The 20364-nt window shown below is 38.4% G+C and overlaps 2 protein-coding genes across 2 annotated transcripts; both read right to left on the bottom strand.

The window, feature by feature from the left end:
• Positions 1–5359: 5359 nt before the first annotated feature.
• On the bottom strand, positions 5360–5725 carry LOC121386006 (protein GVQW3-like). The gene has a single exon (XM_041516801.1). It carries the CDS (start codon positions 5723–5725, stop codon positions 5360–5362), a length of 366 nt encoding a protein of 121 aa, XP_041372735.1.
• Positions 5726–6607: 882 nt separating this feature from the next.
• On the bottom strand, positions 6608–20364 carry LOC121386484 (fibrous sheath-interacting protein 2-like). Its single transcript, XM_041517399.1, has 3 exons — positions 20283–20364; positions 10896–11130; positions 6608–8519 (listed from the first exon to the last, which is right to left on the bottom strand). Exons 2-3 carry the CDS (start codon positions 11119–11121, stop codon positions 7963–7965), a joined length of 783 nt encoding a protein of 260 aa, XP_041373333.1. The 5' UTR covers positions 11122–11130; positions 20283–20364; the 3' UTR covers positions 6608–7962.

The following is a 20364-nucleotide window of genomic DNA, read 5'->3' as shown; positions in this document are numbered from 1 at the left end:
TGCTGCTCTCGTGTCAACACCATCAATGTGCGTACAGTAGTATAGCGAGTGTTCAACTACGTACAGTAGTATAGCGAGTGTACAGGGACGCACAGTAATATTATAAATGTACAGTAGTATAGTAAATATAGAAGTACGCACACTAGTATACTAAGTGTAGAGGTACGTACAGTGGTATGGCGATATGGAACGTGCGTACAGTAATATAGCGAGTGTATAGTTAGATACGGTAGTTTAGTGTTGAGATGGGTAGTTTGATATACTGAGTTTAAATGTAGGTATAGTAGTGTAACTAATGTAGAATTAGGCACAGGTGCAGCATAATAAGATACATTGAGTAATATACTGAGTGGAAAGGTAGATACAGTAGTGTAGTGAGTGCAGAGGTAGATATAATAATATAGTCATTAGTGATTGTAGAGGTAGGTATAGTGGTATACTTAGTGTAAAAGAAGGTACACTAACATAGTGAGTGCAGAAGTGACTACAGTAGTATAGTGAGTGTAGGGGTAATTACAGTAGCACAGTGACTAAAGAGATGAATTTAGCAATACAATGAGGTTAGTAGTAGGTACAATAGAATAATGAGTGTAGTGGTAGGTACAGTAGTACAGTACGTGTAGTGGTAGGTACAGTAGTACAGTACGTGTAGTGGTAGGTACAGTAGTATAGTGAGTGTAGTGGTAGGTACAGTAGTATAGTGAATGTTGAGGTAGGTACAATGATATAGTGAATGTTGAGGTAGGTACAATGGTATAGTGAGTTTAGAGGAAGGAACAGTAACATATTGAGTATAGAGGTAGATACATTAATATAGTGAGTGTAGAGATAGGTGCATTAGTATAGTGGGTATTGATTTAGGTACAGTAGTATAGCGAATGTTCAGATTAATTAATTTCATTCACTGGTGGGCTTTTTTTTTTCGTTTTATTAACAGTTAAATTTAGGCAAGTGAACCTTTATCCATGGCCAGTGAATCTCCAAATGCACTGACCTCATGACAAGTGAATTCATAGAAATTTCTAGAACCACAGTAGTCTTTAACCAGTAAACCACGCACCTTTAAAATGAATTTGTTTCCACAGGTGCATGTGATGTTCACTGAGCCACAGGTTCCTCCAGAGTCTAGCCGCGAGCCCGAGGTTTACAAGGTGACGGCCAGGGAGGAGTCCACACAGACCAGATCCATCTACCTGGTGAAGAGTCGCAGTTACGGGATGCAGTACCGCGAGGCCGACCCCTCCTTCAGCTCCTACAGCATGCTCAAGAAGTGGGCCCTTCCTGGTGAAGGAGGGGTCCCCGAGAAAGCGTAAGTTTCAAGTACTATGGTCTCATTACACATGTGTTATCTGCCTCAGTTACGAGATGCAGTATCGCGAGGCCGACCCCCCTTTCAGCTCCTACAGCATGCCCAAGGAGTAGTCCCTTCCTGGTGAAGGAGGGGTCTCGGAGAAAGCGTAAGTTTCTAGGGCTATGGTCTCACTACACGAGTTATCTGTCTCAGTTACGAGATGCAGTACCGAGAGGCCGACACTCTTTTCAGCTCCTACAGCATGCTCAAGGAGCAGGCCCTTCCTGAAGAAGGAGGGGTCTCGGAGAAAGCGTACATGTCTATAGTCCGTTTGTGTGAAAAGGGAACCGATGAATTGACGTAAATCTTTATAATGAATAATGTTAAAACTTATATTAAAACATATTAATGAGTTTTACAACCGTACCAACTTAAAAGTATTTTTTGTTTACTGAAAATGTCTGTGTAAATAGAAAATGTTTGTTAACAAATTGCCATCAAATCATATAGATTAATGTCATTTTAATACAGGGGTGAAAACAAAATACTAGAACAGCCTTAGCTGCATTGCTATCGAAGTAATCGATACTGCAGTACACTGAGACTAAATGTAGAACAAGGAAGGAAATGTTTTATTTAACGACGCACTCAACACATTTTATTTACGGTTATATGGCGTCGGACATATGGTTAAGGAACACACATATATTGAGAGAGGAAACCCGCTGTCGCCACTTCATGGGCTACTCTGTCTGATTAGCAGCAAGGGATCTTTTATATGCACCATCCCACAGACAGGGTAGTACATACCACGGCCTTTGATATACCAGTCATGATGCACTGGCTGGAACGAGAAATAGCCCAATGGGTCCACTGACGGGGATCGATCCCACACCGACCGCGCATCGAGCGAAGGCTGTACCACTGGATAAGATGAGAATTTGTAAAGAAACTTTTTTATTTACACCGATTTTTTTCTTCTAAAATTATTAAAATAATATATCTTTATATGAATTTCAACTTTATTTATTATAGAGTTATATACTAATTCATCTGTTCCCGTTTCACGTAAACGGACTATAAGTAGTAGTATACCAAAGAGTATCTGGCAGGTCGAAGTTCGAGATCATCCAACATTTGATTGAACAGTTAAAGGGATATTCCTGAGTTTGCTGCAATTTTTAAGATGTTATCAACTAACAGAGACTTTTTAACGATTGTAATTACACATCAAATATATTTTCATGCATAACATATTAGTGGCTGTATATTAAACGTTTTTCTGACCGTTCTAATATTTGTACTAGCGTAAATTTCATTTTATTTCCTAAAATATGTTTTTTTTCGTACGTACAAAATTATTTGAAGACACAATCCAGTTTGGGCTTCTTATAAATATTAATACGACAAGAAACACATGGAAAATACAGACACTGATATTCTAAACAAGAAAATATATTTAATATGTAAGTTTAATCGTAGAAATATTTTATTAGTCGGAAAAATCTTACAATGCAGCAAACTCAGGAATGTCCCTTTAAGATGTGATCAACTAACAGAGACTTTTTAACGATTGTAATTACGTATCAAATATATTTTCATGCATAACATATTAGTGGCTGTATATTAAACGTTTTTCTGACCGTTTTAATATTTGTACTAGCGTAAATTTCATTTTATTTCCTAAAATATGTTTTTTTTTCGTACGTACAAAATTATTTGAAGACAAAATCCAGTTTGGGCTTCTTATAAATATTAATACGACAAGAAACACATTGAAAATACAGACACTGATATTCTAAACAAGAAAATATATTTAATATGTAAGTTTAATCGTAGAAATATTTTATTAGTCGGAAAAATCTTACAATGCAGCAAACTCAGGAATGTCCCTTTAAGATGTGATCAACTAACAGAGACTTTTTGACGATTGTAATTACGTATCAAATATATTTTCATGCATAACATATTAGTGGCTGTATATTAAACGTTTTTCTGACCGTTCTAATATTTGTACTAGCGTAAATTTCATTTTATTTCCTAAAATATGTTTTTTTTCGTACGTACAAAATTATTTGAAGACAAAATCCAGTTTGGGCTTCTTATAAATATTAATACGACAAGAAACACATTGAAAATACAGACACTGATATTCTAAACAAGAACATATATTTAATATGTAAGTTTAATCGTAGAAATATTTTATTAGTTGGAAAAATCTTACAATGCAGCAAACTCAGGAATGTCCCTTTAAGATGTGATCAACTAACAGAGACTTTTTGACGATTGTAATTACACATCAAATATATTTTTCTGCATAAAATATTAGTGGCTGTATATTAAAAAAAAATTCTGACCGTTCTAATATTTGTACTAGCGTAAATTTCATTTTATTTCCTAAAATATGTTTTTTTTCGTACGTACAAAATTATTTGAAGACAAAATCCAGTTTGGGCTTCTTATAAATATTAAGACGACAAGAAACACATTGAAAATACAGACACTGATATTCTAAACAAGAAAATATATTTAATATGTAAGTTTAATCGTAGAAATATTTTATTAGTCGGAAAAGTCTTACAATGCAGCAAACTCAGGAATGTCCCTTTAAGATGTGATCAACTAACAGAGACTTTTTGACGATTGTAATTACACATCAAATATATTTTTCTGCATAAAATATTAGTGGCTGTATATTAAACGTTTTTTCTGACCGTTCTAATATTTGTACTAACGTAAATTTCATTTTATTTCCTAAAATATGTTTTTTTTCGTACGTACAAAATTATTTGAAGACACAATCCAGTTTGGGCTTCTTATAAATATTAAGACAAGAAACACATTGCAAATACAGACACTGATAATTCTTACAATGGAGCAAACTCAGGCATGATCCTTTAACTGATTTACTTTGAGGGGGAGGGGTGGTAGTATTTATATTTATGGTATAAATGTTGATTTAAATGCTGCGTGTAGCAGTTTTGGAGATATATGCTATTATTGTCGTCGATGGGATTTTTTTGTTTTGTTTTGTTTAAAGACACCACTAGAGTACATTGATTTATTAGTCATCAGCTTTTGGATGTCAACCATTTGGTACTTTTCACATACAGTCTTAGTAGCATGTGATATTTTATAGGCATCATCCCACAGACAGGATAGGGCATACCACGACCTTTGATATACCAGTCGTGGTGCACTGGCTGGAACGAGAAATAGTCGAGTGGGCACACCGATGGGGATCGATCCTAGACCGACCTCGTATCAAGCGAGCGCTTTACCACTGGGCTATATCCCGACCTTCAATGGATTTGATTTGGTGATATACCCACTCTAAGACTTTTTAAAGTCAACGACAGTGTAGTGAGTAACAGATCATTGAGGTGTATGTCCTTGGTATGTGCTTGAACCCAAAGTAGATATACGAGGTATGGCAAAAAAGAAACGAGACTATGTCAATAAATCATTTATTTTTTAAAAACTGAAGAAATCAAAGATTATCTCCTTCAAAATAATCTCCATTGGCTGTTACGTACTTTTCCATTCTTTTCTTCCATGCAGCAAAACATTTTTGGAAATCCTCTTCTGGTATGCCCTTTAGCTGTTCTGTCGTACGTCTCTTTATGGCTTCCACATTGTCAAAATGGGTTCCTTTCATGAAATAGTTCAGTTTTGGGAACAGAAAAAAGTCACATGGGGCAAGATCTGGCGAATAGGGTGGGTGCTCCATTGTTGTGATTTGCTTCTGTGCCAAAAACTGTTTCACCAATAGCGCCGAATGAGAAGGAGCATTGTCGTGATGAAGAATCCACTTGTTGGACCACAGATTTGGTCTTTTTCGACGAACCTTTTCCCTTAAACGCCCTAGAACATCTCTGTAAAAGTGCTGGTTGACCGTTTGCCCTGGTGGAAGATATTCATGGTGCACAATACCTTTAATGTCAGAAAACACAATTAACATCGTCTTCACTTTGGATCGGGACATTCTTGCCTTTGTCGAGGATATGTTATCGTTGTCCACTGGAGGCTTTGTCTTTTAGTTCCCGGGTCATACTGGGACACCCATGACTAATCCCCTGCGATAACACTGTCTAGAATGTTTGCCTCTTGTCCAATTCGCTCAAGATCAGTGCAAATGTCCACTCTTTTCTGTTTTTGTTCATCCGTCAGAAGTTTTGGCACCATCTTTGTACACACCTTTCTCATGGACAAATCTTCAATTAAAATCTTCCGAATCAATTCCTTGTTCATGCTAAGCATTTCAGCCATCATTCTAATTGTTAAACGGCAATCACTACGAACTAGCTTTTGAACTTTTCTAATGTTTTCATCAGTTTTGGTGGTTTTTGGTCGACCTGATTTTTGGTCATCGTGCACATCTTCTCGACTATCCAAAGATCTTTTATGCCACTGAAATACCCGAGCACGAGACATTGTCTGATCACCATAAACATAAACTGTATGTTTCAGTCGCAGTTTTGTTAGATTTAGCTAAAAATTTAATGTTGTTAATGCGCTGTTCCAAATTTCTTTCACTCATTTTCTGACAAGGGAGATGACACACGTCTTATCAAATGAACGTAACACAATTAATATTTACCCGAAACAAGCACTTGAGCACTTCTTGGAACCATGAAAGACCGTAATAAAACAACATAAAAACAGTTTGATCATATAGTGGGTAGTGCCAAAGCTAAGCGATTAGTCTCATTTCTTTTTTGCCACACCTCGTATAGGGTGTATACTACCAAATCAAATCCTATAGACGACAATAGTAACATATGTGGCTAAAATTCCTACCTGCAACGTATCAACCGACATAAACGCCACGGATATAAATACTACCACCCCTTACACTTAAAGTGAATCAGAAAAAAATGGGGGTCAAGCTGCTCGTTTCTGAGATAACGGGTAGCGTCTATGACTACCCTAGTTTCACACAAAATTCGAGTACTTTTTTTTACAGGTACCCCATACATGTTTCAAGCACAAGGCTACTTGACACATTGGTACTAGATGAAATAAAATTGCACAGTTTTATTACCCAGATGAAACTATTATTTTTTACAACCAACACACTCACATTTATAACCAATCACAGGACTTGTGGTGTTCACTTCTCTATCAAAGGTTGGGTGCACCTCAAACTTTGACCCAGCCGGAAGATATTTGGTGTAGTACTACCTAAACTGAAATGTTTGCTTAACGACACATTTGTTTATGTCTACAAAGTGAGAGAGGAAATCCATCGCTACCACATTTGATACTCTTGTGAAAAAAAGGCGTTTAAGGAACACACGACAAAAACACGGTATATTATAGTTAAAATATTTATGTTCGTGGTAAGTCCATAGATGTATGTATATTGAAAATAAATAGTTTCATGGCTGACTTCATACTTAAGACAAACTGTTTCTATTTCCTGTAACGCGACTCACATTGAAATTGTATTTTATTTTATAAAATTTGTTTTGGGGTACATATTATTCTTATAAGCTTAACAAAGGCGCTAATATAAAAATAAATAATTTTAATAGGTAAAGTTACAGCAAACATACTACAGTAAAACTACAAAATAAAAGACATTCCAGGATATTTGTATTCACTTGGTATGTCACTATAAGCAAACAACTGCAGTGGCGGATCCAGAAAATCCATTGGGGTGGGGGGCAGTGACATGAGGCGGAATGCCATGGAAACTTTGGGGAAGGTTTGGAAGGGGATCGTAACCAAATGAAAATTAATATATAATAAAATTATAACTATCGCAGAATTTAGGGGGGCCCTGCCCCCACCCCCCTAGATCCGCCTCTCAACTGGGTTATTTTGAAAGCGCGTGCACCTTCTATCACAAACGAAGAATAGTGCTTGTGCTACCCTTAGGAGATCGTCATTTTTAGTTGTTCTCATTATATCAATTTTACGTTTAATAATAACCATAAATAATAATAATAATTAGAAAACAATAATAACAGGGCTCAAAATACGTGAACACCGTCTGAGACACAATAAACTAAAACTGCAGAACAAAACACATCCCATCCCAGAGCATTTGTCTGCACTTGGTATGTCACTATAGGCAAATAGCTGGATTATTTTTGAAAGCATATGCACCTTCTATCACAGACAATAATATTAAAGCAATTGCGAGTTTTAAAAAAAAAAAAATGAAAAAAGCAGGGCTCAAAATACGTGAACACCGTCTGAGAAATAATAAATTAAAACTACAAAATAAAACATATCCCAGGGCATTTGTATACACTTGGTATGTCACTATAGGCAAAGAGCTGGATTATGTTTTTGAAAGCAAATGCACCTTCTATCACAGACTATGGATATTGTTTATGCTACCCTTAGGATATCAATTATTTTAGATGTATTCATTAAATCAAGTTTTAGTTAAATAATAATAATAATAATAATAATAATAATAATAAATAAAAATAAATCAATAACACCGTCTGAAACATGGTAAATTAAAACTACAAAATAAAACAAATTACAGAGTATTTGTATACAATTGTATAATGTCACTCTAGGAAATCAATTATCTAAGATGTATTCATTAAATCAATTTAAAGTTAAATAATGACGAAAAAAAAAGAAAAAAAAAATTATAAACAAAAAAGTAACAGAGCACAAACTACATGAACACCGTTTGAGATTTCAGTCTAGTTTCCAGCTCTCTTTCGCGCGATTTGATACTCCCAGTGTTTGGCCAGGCTCCTTTCTCTGTGCAGATATTTAGATCCCAGGGAAGCTTCCTTCTTCAGAGCCTCCTCCTGCCTCCGTTTCCTTTCTTCCCACGCCCGCTGCACACGCCGCGCATGCTCCTCAGCCTCCATATTCCGTTTCTCTTCAAGCTGATTGGAAAGAAACGCTTCGCGTCGACGAATCTTCTCAACGAGGGTCAGACTCCCGTAACTGGAATAACTGCTGTCACCGGAACCGTTATTGTCTGCTTCTGTTTTCTCTCTGCGCACTTGCTCGTTCTTCCTGGCGGCGTGTAGTCGCTTCTGGTCCTTCCCCTTGCTCATATGCAGCAGGGTGGCGTTGCGGTGGTGCAGGTACTCGCGGTAGCTGTTAAATTCCTTCAGATCGCAGACGACTTTGCCCGATGACGTCACCAGGCCGTTCTTGACCAAGTGTTTCCGGTTTCTCGTTTCCTCGAAGTGTTCTTTCAGATAGGGATCATGCAGTGCGTTGTAGGCATCTTTCATTTTGTAACCTGTAGAAAAAAGAATAAAGAAAAGAAACTCGAAATAATGTGTCATGTGGAAATTAGAAATAGAAAGGGGCGGAGTTAAGCTCAGTCTGCAAAACGCTCACCTTTGATCGTAGGATCGAATCCCCATGGCGGACCTACTGTGTTTTTTAGCCATCCCATTGTGTGCGCCTTGACTGGTACATATATTCCATAGGTCGAAGTATTTGCTGACCTGTCTTTCGGAAAGTTCATTAAAGGCATATTGTCACAGACCACTGACCTGTTAAATAGCCTAACAATGTACTACCTGAAAATATATAAATTTAATTTGTCCCTAAATGTACTTTATTCAACGATCTATGTAGCCACCATACTCCACTTATTAATGATATTTCGTAAAAATAATTGAATTATGGCAATGGTCTATAATTCAAAAACTAATATTGCCAACAAGGTTGACATGGCTTTCGCTCCATCGTGGTTCAGTTAACGTGATCCGATAGCTAGATTATTTTTCCAAATATTAATCTAATTTTCATTCATTATCCATTTTTAGAGATATAAGGTTCTTAATTTTGTGACAATATGCCTTTAAAACGATTCCTTGCTAAACATGGAAAACATACAGCGAGTTTCCTCTGAAGACTATGTCAGTGTCCGAATAATTAACAAATGGCTAGTGTTCCTATACTGCATGCCAATTGTATAGCAATTAACAGCATATTAATTTACTGGCAATAGATAATATTATGTGCACACTAAATTGATTAAATGTCACCAATCAAAGCAGCAGTTGCTTTTACTATCACTATATATTTTTGACAATAATTTTAGCATGGAACTCTCTGATTTGGTAAAATGCATCCTATAAAAGTAGGTTCATCTATATATTCATTCGTTCATTTATATTTCCGTGTGTATATTGAATTAAGGTTTAAGCAGGCTATCTTGGGCACACACCTCAGCTATTTGGCATGCCTGTCCAGGAGGCACACACCTCAGCTATTTGGCATGCCTGTCCAGGAGGCACACACCTCAGCTATCTGGCATGTCTGTCCAGGAGGCACACACCTCAGCTATCTGGCATCTCTGACCAGGACATTGGGTTAATGTGTAGTTGTTAGTGAAAGAGAAGTTAGTGTAGTGGACTTACACCTACCCACTGAGTCTTTAAGCTAGTTCTGGATGAGAGCCAATACCGGGATGCGAACCCAGTACCTACCAGCCTGACGTTCTATGGCTGACAGAAGATATCTTAATCACAACACCATCGAGAGTAGTTCGTAGAAAGTGTGGTTCTTTTTACGTCCGAATATTGTTACATACCCTGTATATATATAGCTGGCATTCAAAACTTGTGGCACCATGTTTCAACCATTTCTCAACCGAAATAGTGCAACAAATGCACATACAAACCAAATTTTTTTTTTAAATGTATAACCTACCGTACTCACTAAATCCCGATTGAAGTACTTGCATCATTATTAACAAAATAAATCATAAAACATTTGCCTGCCATTTTAAATTTGCTAAATAGAGGGAAGCAACTCTACCTGCACATTAAGAAAAGTATTAACTTTCATTTCATTTCAACTTATTTTCGTGCTTATATCCAATTAAGGTTCAAGCACGCTGTCCTGGGCACACGTCAGCTATCTGGTATGTCTGTCTAGGACAGTGGGTTAGTTATTAGTGGTTAGTGAGAGAAAAGAGGGTGTAGTGGCCTTATACCTACCCATTGAGCCCTTATAACTCGCTCTGGGTTAGACCGGTACCGGGCTGCGAACCCTGTACCTACCAGCCTGTTACCCGATGGCTTAACCACTGCGTCACAAATACCGGTCCGTATTGACTTAATGTGCGCTCTGCACTACATGAAGACGTCAGTAGGTAGCACTAAACCAAATAATTTCCGGTTGGGTCAAAGTTCGAGGTGCACCAAACGTTTGATAGAGAGGTTAACACCACAAGTCCTATGATTGGTTATAAATGTGAGTGTGTTGGTTGTAAACAAAATTAGGTTTATCTGGGCTAAAAATGTGTGCAATTTTATTTGATCTCGTACCACTGTGTCAAGTAGCCGTGTGCTTGGAACATGTTTGGGGGTACCTGTAAAAAAAGTAAAAACATTCTGTGCGAAACTAGGGTGTTGTAGAAACATCTAGTTATACCGAAAATGAGCCGTGAAAGGTACCATTTTCTGCAGTTAATACTCTGAGGTAGGGGTAGTAGTACTGATATTAATAGGTCATAGTTTGGTTGGTATATTGATATAGTGTTTTTAAACACAAACGTTAACATGGTCGCCTATAGGATTTTAATTGGTATAGTTCAACCAGTACAGAGCCTGTCGTAAGAGGATTACGTCCCTTTAATGTTTATGTAAATGATATTCACCTAGTGGATCACTGAGGTCAAAGTCAAACCGCTGTTTAGTTCTGTATTTCGGGGTCCCGACCTCCGTGGTGGTCAAGGTGTAGGCTCCACGCGGACTCGGCACGGCGGGCAATTTCGAGTCCAGCGATAAAATTGTCCAATAGGGTAGCGTGTCTCCAGACGGAAGTAACTGCTCGTCGAACACTCTGTGTCGCCTTGGCAACGCCAGGCGATCTATGGAAGACATCCGGAAGACCTATAAAGATTAACAATAATATGTTGATAACAAATAATGTACACACACACACACACACACACACACACACACACACACACACATGTATATTCATAATGACAGAAAAGGAAAATAAATAAATAAATAACACAAAACAGTGGCTGATCCAGAAAATCCGGGGGGGGGGGGGGGGGTGCAATGGCATGAGGCAGAATGCCAAGGGAACTTTGGGGGAGGTTTGGAAGGGATCATAAAATAAGCAAAATTTAGGGGGGGGGGGGGAGCCTAGATCCGCCTCTGCAAAAGCATTCATTACATTTATTGCTCTCCTATCTGGCGTCGAATTGTTTTCATTACAATTTTGAATATGTTGCTATGTTAACAATATTTAAGTTATGGGCGTAAAGTATTTACTGAATGTAGGAAATAACCATGTTGTAATGAGTATGAAATATCAGTTACAGTTCCCATACGTTTTAACCAGTTCCATATTCAGTAGGGTTAACGTTTCTTGTGTGTGTGTGTGTGGGGGGGGGGGGTGTCACACGATATATATATATATATATATATATATATATATATATATATATATATATATATATATATATATATATACACACACACACACACAGGTAAGAAGAAGAAACGTTCATTCATAAGACTAGAAAATCCTAAAATTAGTATAGCAAGCTTTTTCTCAGTAATGATGCATTACACACAAACAGCATACCTTTTTTTATTTTTTTAAAACAACAACACTAGGATTAGTACCATTTGCTGTCCTGAACGGAGGAGCTGCCAATTGTCAAAACCTGAACCCAAGACAGGCGTGCACTATAACAACTTGCTCTGAATGTACACGTTAAAACTCTTGAACTATAATAGCGTTCGTTAATTCATAGTTGTTGGGTTTTTTAGTTTTTCGTTTTGTTTTGTGTAGGTTTTTTTTTTTTTTTTTTTTTTTTTTTTTTGTCACATACAATTAAATAAAACTTGTTGAATTATGTTATGCACATCGCTGTTTATTATTTATGGTTGCTATATTTCAATAGATTGCGCCGTTCAATAACATAAAAAAACCCATTCTGAAACGTCAGTGTAACGCTTCTTAATAGGGAATCAAGTACGTTTAAAATGTTTCAAGCACGATCAGGTGAATTTATTTATTGATTACCTAGAGAAAGATGAAAAAAGCAATATAACAGCACTTAAGGTGAAGTTTCGTGTACGATTTCCTTTTTTTTTAGGACCGATATACATTGGTGACGGAGTAGATTTATTTGACAACTTCCGGTGGCAGCCTCTTTACAAGAACATTCTTTCCGGATTCATTTCCGGCCGGATATTGAGAAGACGATGCACTCGTGTTATATATGTATTTACTGTATTTGTATCAGAACAACAACCCAAACATCATTACCGACGTCTTAAAGACATATTGTCACAGACCACTGACCTATTTAAAGGCATATTGTCACAGACCACTGACCTATTTAATGGTCTAACAAAGTATTACCTGAACAAAAATAATTTGATTGTTCCTAAATGCACTTTATTGAACCATCTTCATAACCACCATACTCCATTTTTTACTGACATTTGTCAAAATAAATGAATTATGGCAATGATAAATAATTCAAAAACTAAAATTGCCGAGAGGGATTTCACTCCATGATACTTCAGTTAAGGTGATGCGATAGCTAGATTTGGTTTCCAACAATTAATGTAATTTTTATTTATTATCCATTTTTAGAGAAATAAGGTCCTTAAATCCGTGACAGTATGCCTTTAACAAAAAGAAATTGTACAGTGAATGTGTGTATTTTAATACATGGAATCGTAATTATTAGTTTTATTGGTTTTCATTTGTTTGTTTGTGTGGGTTTTTTTAAAAAGACTATTAAAAATCAAGTAAAATATAGGGACTCCCATTCCTCAAAAATACCCCCAAAACAAAAATAAAACAACAAAAATCGCAACAACAACAACAACAACAATCATCAAAAAGAAACAAAAAAGTAAGAAAACAATAAGAAAAGAATCCAAACATCAGCGAATATAATATTACAAATCTAATTTAAAAACAGCAACAACTGTATTCACTACAATTTCCAAAACATATTATTATATTATTATTATTATACTGGGATAAAGATCAATCAGTTAGTGTGACCGCCAGTGTCGTTAGCGTAAGATAGAGAACGGAGGCTCTTCCAGGAAACGAACGTGCTTCCAGATATGTGCCAACACCTTCCATTATTTCACTAAAATGTACTGATTGACTTTCAAGAAAGGCACACTCGTTCCTGAATTCCGTCCCAAACGTGTGTTCGATGGAATGAAGATGAATGCATGAACGAATGGATGTTTAACGACACCGATCACAAAAAAAAAAAAACACACACCAAAAAACAACAACAAAAAAACAACAACAACCCCACACACACAAAATAAACCACATCGGCTATTTGGGTTTGCTTGTTTTGTTTAACGACACCACTGGAACACATTGATTAATTAATCATCGGCTACTGGATGTCAAACATTTGATAATTCTGACTCGTAGTAATCATAGGAAACCCGCTACATCTTTCTAATGCACTTTCCCACAGATAAACCACCCCCCCCCCCCCAAAAAAAAAAAAAACCCCAAAAAACCCCACACATACCATGGCCTCTTTTGTCCAGTTATGGTGCACTGATTGGAACGAGAAAAAACTACCAATCAACTGAAAAATGGATCCCCCTAGGTGGTTCGATCCTGCGACGCAAGCACGTCAAGCGACTTAAATCCCGCCCCGGCTATTGGGCGTCCAACAAAGATAAGTATATGAATACGATTATTTACTTTAAAAATAAATATAATATAATTATGCAAAAACAGTGTAAAAATCTGTGGGCAAAGTTGAAATTTGTTTTGCTTAAAATATATCGTTTAATGACACCATTAGAGCATTTTGATTTATTAATCAAGGGGTATTGGATGTCAAACATTTGGTAATTCTGACATATAGGGCCGGATCAACGAAAAGATTTTATCCCTTAACCGCGTGTAACTATCCAAAACAGCCGTGTATATTTTAGTAACCAAATTACGAAGCACGTTTATGTTACACGCGTATAATCAAGATCACTAAAGTTAAACACCTGCATTTAAAATACATTGAAATACTTAAACGCACGAAAGGGGTTGTTTAAGTCAAAGTAATCGATACTTTACATCAATAAAACGAACTGAACAGTGCTCATGGATGCATTACGAGTGCGCGACATTGCTCAGGAAGATGTCAAAGAGCATACAAATTATGTCTAAAGACGAGCACATACGCGTACACGACAGGGGTAAGAGGAGGCGGCACTGCCCCCCATCCACCCCCCCCCCCCCCCCCCCCCCCCCCCCCCCCCTCAGTGCTGGAGCAAATTCTTACATTCGGGCAAAAATTATAAAGATATTCAACCAAAAGGTGGTAAACTGAGGCGTTTTTACCATCTATTTAAATTTAGTAATGATTCGTTTGCAACCCTATAGGAGTACGGGCTCCCATTTTGTGTAGAGGGCAGGCAGGCTTTTGCACGAATTAAACGAAAATGCCCGAATCTGGATGACAATATATATATTTTTTTTCATATTAGCATTACTGCTAACAGCTACATAGGGTTGAAAACAAGCACAACGCATTTTTACATGGGTTACAACTAATTCTGAGGGTAGAATGATGGAAATACATGGTACAAAGATCTCAGGTTAGCACATTTTGCCCGAATATCTATCATTTTTGCCCGAATTTGAAGTTTTGCTCCAGCACTAAGAGGGCAGTTGTCCCCCTACCCACTCTCCCTAACGCTTATGTTTGGCAGTAACACATATTAAAGGGACATTCCTGAGTTTGCTGTATTGTAAGATATTTCCGACTAATAAAATATTTCTACGATTAAACCTACATATTAAATATATCTTCTTGTTTAAGATATCAGTGTCTGTATATTTAACGTGTATCTGGTCGTCTTAATATTTGTAAGAAGCCCAAACTGGATTTTGTCTTCAAATAATGTCGTACGTACGAAAACATATCTTTTAGGAAATAAAATGACTTTTAACCTAGTACTAATATTAGAACGATCAAAACACGTTTAATATACAGCCACTAATATGTTATGCTGGAAAATATATTTGATATGTAATTACAATCGTTAAAAGGTCTCTGTTAGTCGATAACATCTTTAAAATTGCAGCAAACTCAGGAATGTTCCTTTAAAAGCAAATGTTATCCAGATTATGGCACTTTCGTTTAAATCAGCCAAATGGGAACCCGTACGCTTATAACACAAGCATTGCTAAATGTTTAAGACTGGTACAATCCATTGAAGAAAAATATAATGACGTCAAGTTCGTTAAAAGATATTGAATTATGGCCGAGTTAATGGTTAAAACTCAGGAATGTGTCTTTAAAGAAAAACAAACGTATCTTATTCTAGCTGCTGTATTCGAATTATATTAAAAAATGACGTATGCAATCTTTTTATAATCAATGTAAATATTTTCTTTCATGTCTTATCATTTGTTTTGCATGTTGATCGATTAGTAAAACAAAAGTAAAATAATAATTTTAAAAATCTTTTGAAAGTTATTTGTATGTTTCAGGTGCTAAAGTAGCACACTGAAATGCGAATCCCGATACTAGATATATACAGGAATGCTGATAACGACCAGTATGAATAGAACCACATTTACATGTATTTAAAAACCTGCTTGTAAACGTTTGTGTGGCACGCAATCGTGTGCTGCGACCTATAGGTAATTCGATATTGCTATTGTGGTTTTTGTTGTGGGTTTTTTTGCTCTACACAGGACAGAGGGAGAGATCTATCTCAGTTGGTAGAGAGCTCGCCCGAGGTGCTTTGACCGTAGGCTCGAAGCCCCTCTGTGGAACAATTCGTTAATACATTCCAGTTCCAACCTATAAAGTAATAACTACATTATGTGTGTATAAATTGTGTATATATAATTACTGTAACAACCCATGTCTTCTCCCTTTGCATGGGTTGATATTTGTCAACAAGAGAACGGTCAAGAAAAAATAAACAGTTACATTTTTTTTTTTAATTCCAGTTCCAACAAGCGCCCCTGGGCCCCCGTTTTACGAATCGATCGTAGCCCTAAGACTCGATGGGTAGGTGTAATATATGGCGTCAGAAAATGGTTAAAAGAAAGAAAGAAAGAAAGAAATGTTTTATTTAACGACGTACTCAGCACATTTTATTTACGGTTATATGGCGTCAGACATATGGTTAAGGACCACACAGATTTGGAGAGGAAACCCGCTGTCGCCACTACATGGGCTACTCTTTCCGATTAGCAGCAAGGGATCTTTGATATGCATTACACCACAGACAGGGTACTACATACCACGGACTTTGATATACCAGTCGCGGTGCACTGGCTGGAACGAGTAATAGCCCAATGGGCCCACTGACGATCCCAGACCGACCGCGCATCGATCGAGCGCTTTACCACTGGGCTAAGTCCTGCTCCCGTAACCAATATCGTGTACCAGTTTATCCCGTTTTCAAGTAACCTAGTAACTAATAAAATGTCGATTCTATGATATCAGTGTTCCTATGAAGAGAGCATTATAACTGTCTAAATGTCCGTATCGGTCTCTTTCTTACGGATGGAAAAACGTAGCCCAGTGGTAAAGCGTCCACTTGATGCGCGGACGGATTGGGATCGATCCCCGTCGGTAGGCCCATTGGGATATTTCTCGTTCCGACTAGTGCACCACGATTGGTATATCAAAGACCGTGATATGTGCTATCCTGTCTGTGGGATGGTGGATATAAAATATCCCTTGCTACTAATGGAACAATGTAGCGGATTTCGTCTCTAAAACTATATATATAAAAATTACCAAATTTTTGACATCATTTAGCCGATGATTAATATATCAATGTGCTCCAGTGGTGTCGTTAAACAAAACAATTTTTTTTTTCGTTCGTTCAGAGAACTCATGCTAGGGTTTCACGTCCCATGGGCCAATCAGTACCCCACGACTGGTATATCAAAGACCGCGATATGACCGGCCCTGGTGGTGTAGTGGTTATGTCATCGGGCTTCTGGCTGGTAGGTACCGGGTTTGTATCCCACCTGAGGCAATGGGGGATTTTTCATGCCAGGACCGGCTCCAACCCAGAGTGAGTGCACCGCTAGGCTCAATGGGTAGGTGTAAGGCCACATACACCGAGTTTCACCCACTTCACGGGTGCGATTATGGGTGTGTCTCCCGAGTGTATGACCCCACATGGGGGATGATTACCCAGCATACACTGCAGGTTCCGTGTACCGCGGGCTCGGGTGATACCGAAATAGCTCAACTGACAGCAAGCGTAGAGCACGGACCTGTCAAGTAGTCCTATACCGAAATGGAAATACTGCGGCTTCGCCATTCATCCATGTTTGTAATGTCCAAAAAAAAAAGAGAAACAAAAGTCTTTGTCTCTGTGTTAAATGTTTGTGGCGGTGTTTTTTTTTTAAAAAGACAAAGAAAAAGGACTGCGATATGTTCTGTCATGTCTGTAGGAAAGTGCATATATAACAGATAACTCGCTGCTAATGGAAAACTACTTTAGAATTACGAAATGTTTGACATTTAATAGCCGATGATTGATTAATCAATCTTCTCTAAACAAAACAAAACAAAACATTAACTAGATTCGCATAACACTAACATGTTAAATTCTAACAGTGTTAGGCGGGAGGTAACTCAGGGGTATTGCGCTCGCCTGATGTGCGATCGATTTAGGATGGATTCCCGTCGGTGGGCCCATTGGGCTATTTCTCGTTCCAGCCAGTGCTCCACAACTGGTGTAACAAAGGCCGTGGTATGTACTATCCTGTCTGAGGGATGGTGCATATAAAAGACCCCTTGCTGCTAATCGAAAAGAGCAGCCCCATGAAGTGGCGACAGCGGGTTTCCTTTCTTAGTATATGTGTGGTCTTAACCATATGTCTGACAACATATAACCGTAAATAAAATGTGTTAAATAAAACATTTCCTTCCTTCTTCTCCCTCTCTCTCTTTCTTTCTTTCCCACCCTTCGCTCTCTCTTTTACCCCCCCTGTCTCTCTCTGTATCTCCCCCTGTCTATTCTCTCTCTCTCTCTCTCTCTCTCTCTCTCTCTCTCTCTCTCTCTCTCTCTCTCTCTCTCTCTCTCTCTCTCTCTCTCTCTCTCTCACACTCTCTCTCTTCCTTCAACAGCGTTAGCATGGAGATGAATTTGAAAAAAACGAAAATAAAACGGAAAAAGAAAAAAAAAGAGAGAAAACAAAAGAAAAAAAGAAGGAAAAAAAAGACTATACTTCAAGTTACCAAGAAATGCTCCTGAACTTCATTACATGTTTAAGTTTGCTAATCTCCCTTAAATCCCACACGTCCATGCACTATATTAAATATCGTTACAAACACGCAGTGGGGGCCCAGTCTATCAGGAAAATACACTATGTCAACACGGCATTGAGCTGATCTTATCACATAGATCAGTACATGCGCTATGTACCTGTCTGTGGCTCGTATAGCAAATAACAACATAGTTTCAAGTGGGATTTAGATACAGCAAATTTCGTATTTCGTATGCTATTGTATCCAAAGTCCACGTTAAAATTACAGCTAATTGTATGTTAATTTGTTGTGCTTAGTGGCGCCAATATTAAGGCCGTAGCTAACGTCTGACAGGCGATTCGGTTGCATAGCAGTAATCGTTCAAAGGGAGAAGAATGAAGAGTGAGGGGGCGAGAGATGAGAGGAGAGAGGAGAGTTGGTGAGAGAGAGAGCTGGGACGAGAGGCGATTTTCGGTTGTAGAGAGGAGAAGAGGAGAGAGCGAGGAGAAGAAGAGAGTTGAAGAGGAGGCGAGAGGAGAGGAGAGAGGGGAGAGCTCGAGGAAAGAGAAGAGGGATGAGAGAGAGAGAGAGAGCGAGAGGCAGAGAGAGAGAGATGAGATGGAAGGATGCCGAGGGAGAGGAGAGAGAACGAGCATGACAGAGAGAGAGACAGAGAGAGATAGACAGACAGAGACAGAGACAGAGAGTGTAGATAGACAGATACACACACACAGAGTGAGAGAGAGAGAGAGACAGAGAGAGACACAGACAGATACACACACACACACACACACAGACAGAGACAGAGAAAGATACACAGTGACATACACACAGAGAGGAGAGAGAGAACGAGATCGAGAGATGCTGAGAGAGGAGAAGAGCGAGGACCACTCGGAGAGAGAGGAGAGAGAGAGAGAGAGACAGAGACAGAGACAGAGAAAGATACACAGTGACAGACACAGAGAGAGAGAGAGAGAGAGAGAGAGAGAGAGAGAGAGAGAGAGAGAGAGAAGAGAGAGAGAGAGAGAGACAGACAGAGAGAGAGAGAGACAGAGACCGAGAATTCGCTTTAACAGGGACATATAGACGCAGAAAGAGACATACAGAATTAGTTCTCTCTCTCCCTTTCTCACAATCTATTTCTTTCCCTCTCGCGCTCTATCTCTGTCTGTCTCTCTTTCTCTGTCTCTGTCTCTGTCTCTCTCTCTCTCTCTCTCTCTCTCTCTCTCTCTCTCTCTCTCTCTCTCTCTAATTCTCTCTCTATCGTTCGCACTTTAGGGGTCTCTATCGCTGTACCCCTCTCTCTTTCTTTCGTTCTCTATCTATATCTCTCTGTCCGTATCTTTTTATCTCTCCGGGTATCTCTTTCTCTCGCTCTACCTATTCTCTCTCTCTCTCTCTCTCTCTCTCTCTCTCTCTCTCTCTCTCTCTCTCTCTCTCTCTCTCTCTCTCTCTCTCTCTCTCTCTCTCCCCCTCTCTCTCTCTCTCTCTCTCTCTCTCTGTCGTCTGTCTCTCCCTCTCTCTCTGTCTCTGTCTGTGTGTGTGTGTGTGTGTGTGTGTATCTGTCTGTGTCTCTCTCTGTCTCTCTCTCTCTCTCACTCTGTGTGTGTGTATCTGTCTGTCTATCTCTCTCTCTCTCTCTCTCTCTCTCTCTCTCTCTCTCTCTCTCTCTCTCTCTCTCTCTCTCTCTCTCTCTCTCTCTCTCTCTCTCTAACGTGACTGAACCTTAATTGCAGAATAAACACATAACATTAAATAAATTATAAATTCAACTAAATGAATTAATTACGTACGTACCACTTTGCCGAATTCTTCCGCGACTCGCCCGACAAACTGGACTAATAAAACAGATCATATTTTACCTACACCTGGGTTGATA

Source organism: Gigantopelta aegis, chromosome 12 (genome assembly GCF_016097555.1).
Source record: "Gigantopelta aegis isolate Gae_Host chromosome 12, Gae_host_genome, whole genome shotgun sequence".
Classification (NCBI taxonomy): domain Eukaryota; kingdom Metazoa; phylum Mollusca; class Gastropoda; order Neomphalida; family Peltospiridae; genus Gigantopelta; species Gigantopelta aegis.
This window is presented reverse-complemented; position numbering and strand designations above follow the sequence as displayed.

Excerpts from the sequence above, each read along its gene's own strand:
- LOC121386484 (XM_041517399.1), bottom strand. The coding sequence starts at position 11,121 with ATGTCTTCCATAGATCGCCTGGCGTTGCCAAGGCGACACAGAGTGTTC. Across the intron at positions 8,520-10,895 it reads TGACCTCAGTGATCCACTAG|GTTACAAAATGAAAGATGCC; the intron begins GTGAATATCATT and ends TTTTTTCTACAG.
- LOC121386006 (XM_041516801.1), bottom strand. The coding sequence starts at position 5,725 with ATGTCTCGTGCTCGGGTATTTCAGTGGCATAAAAGATCTTTGGATAGT.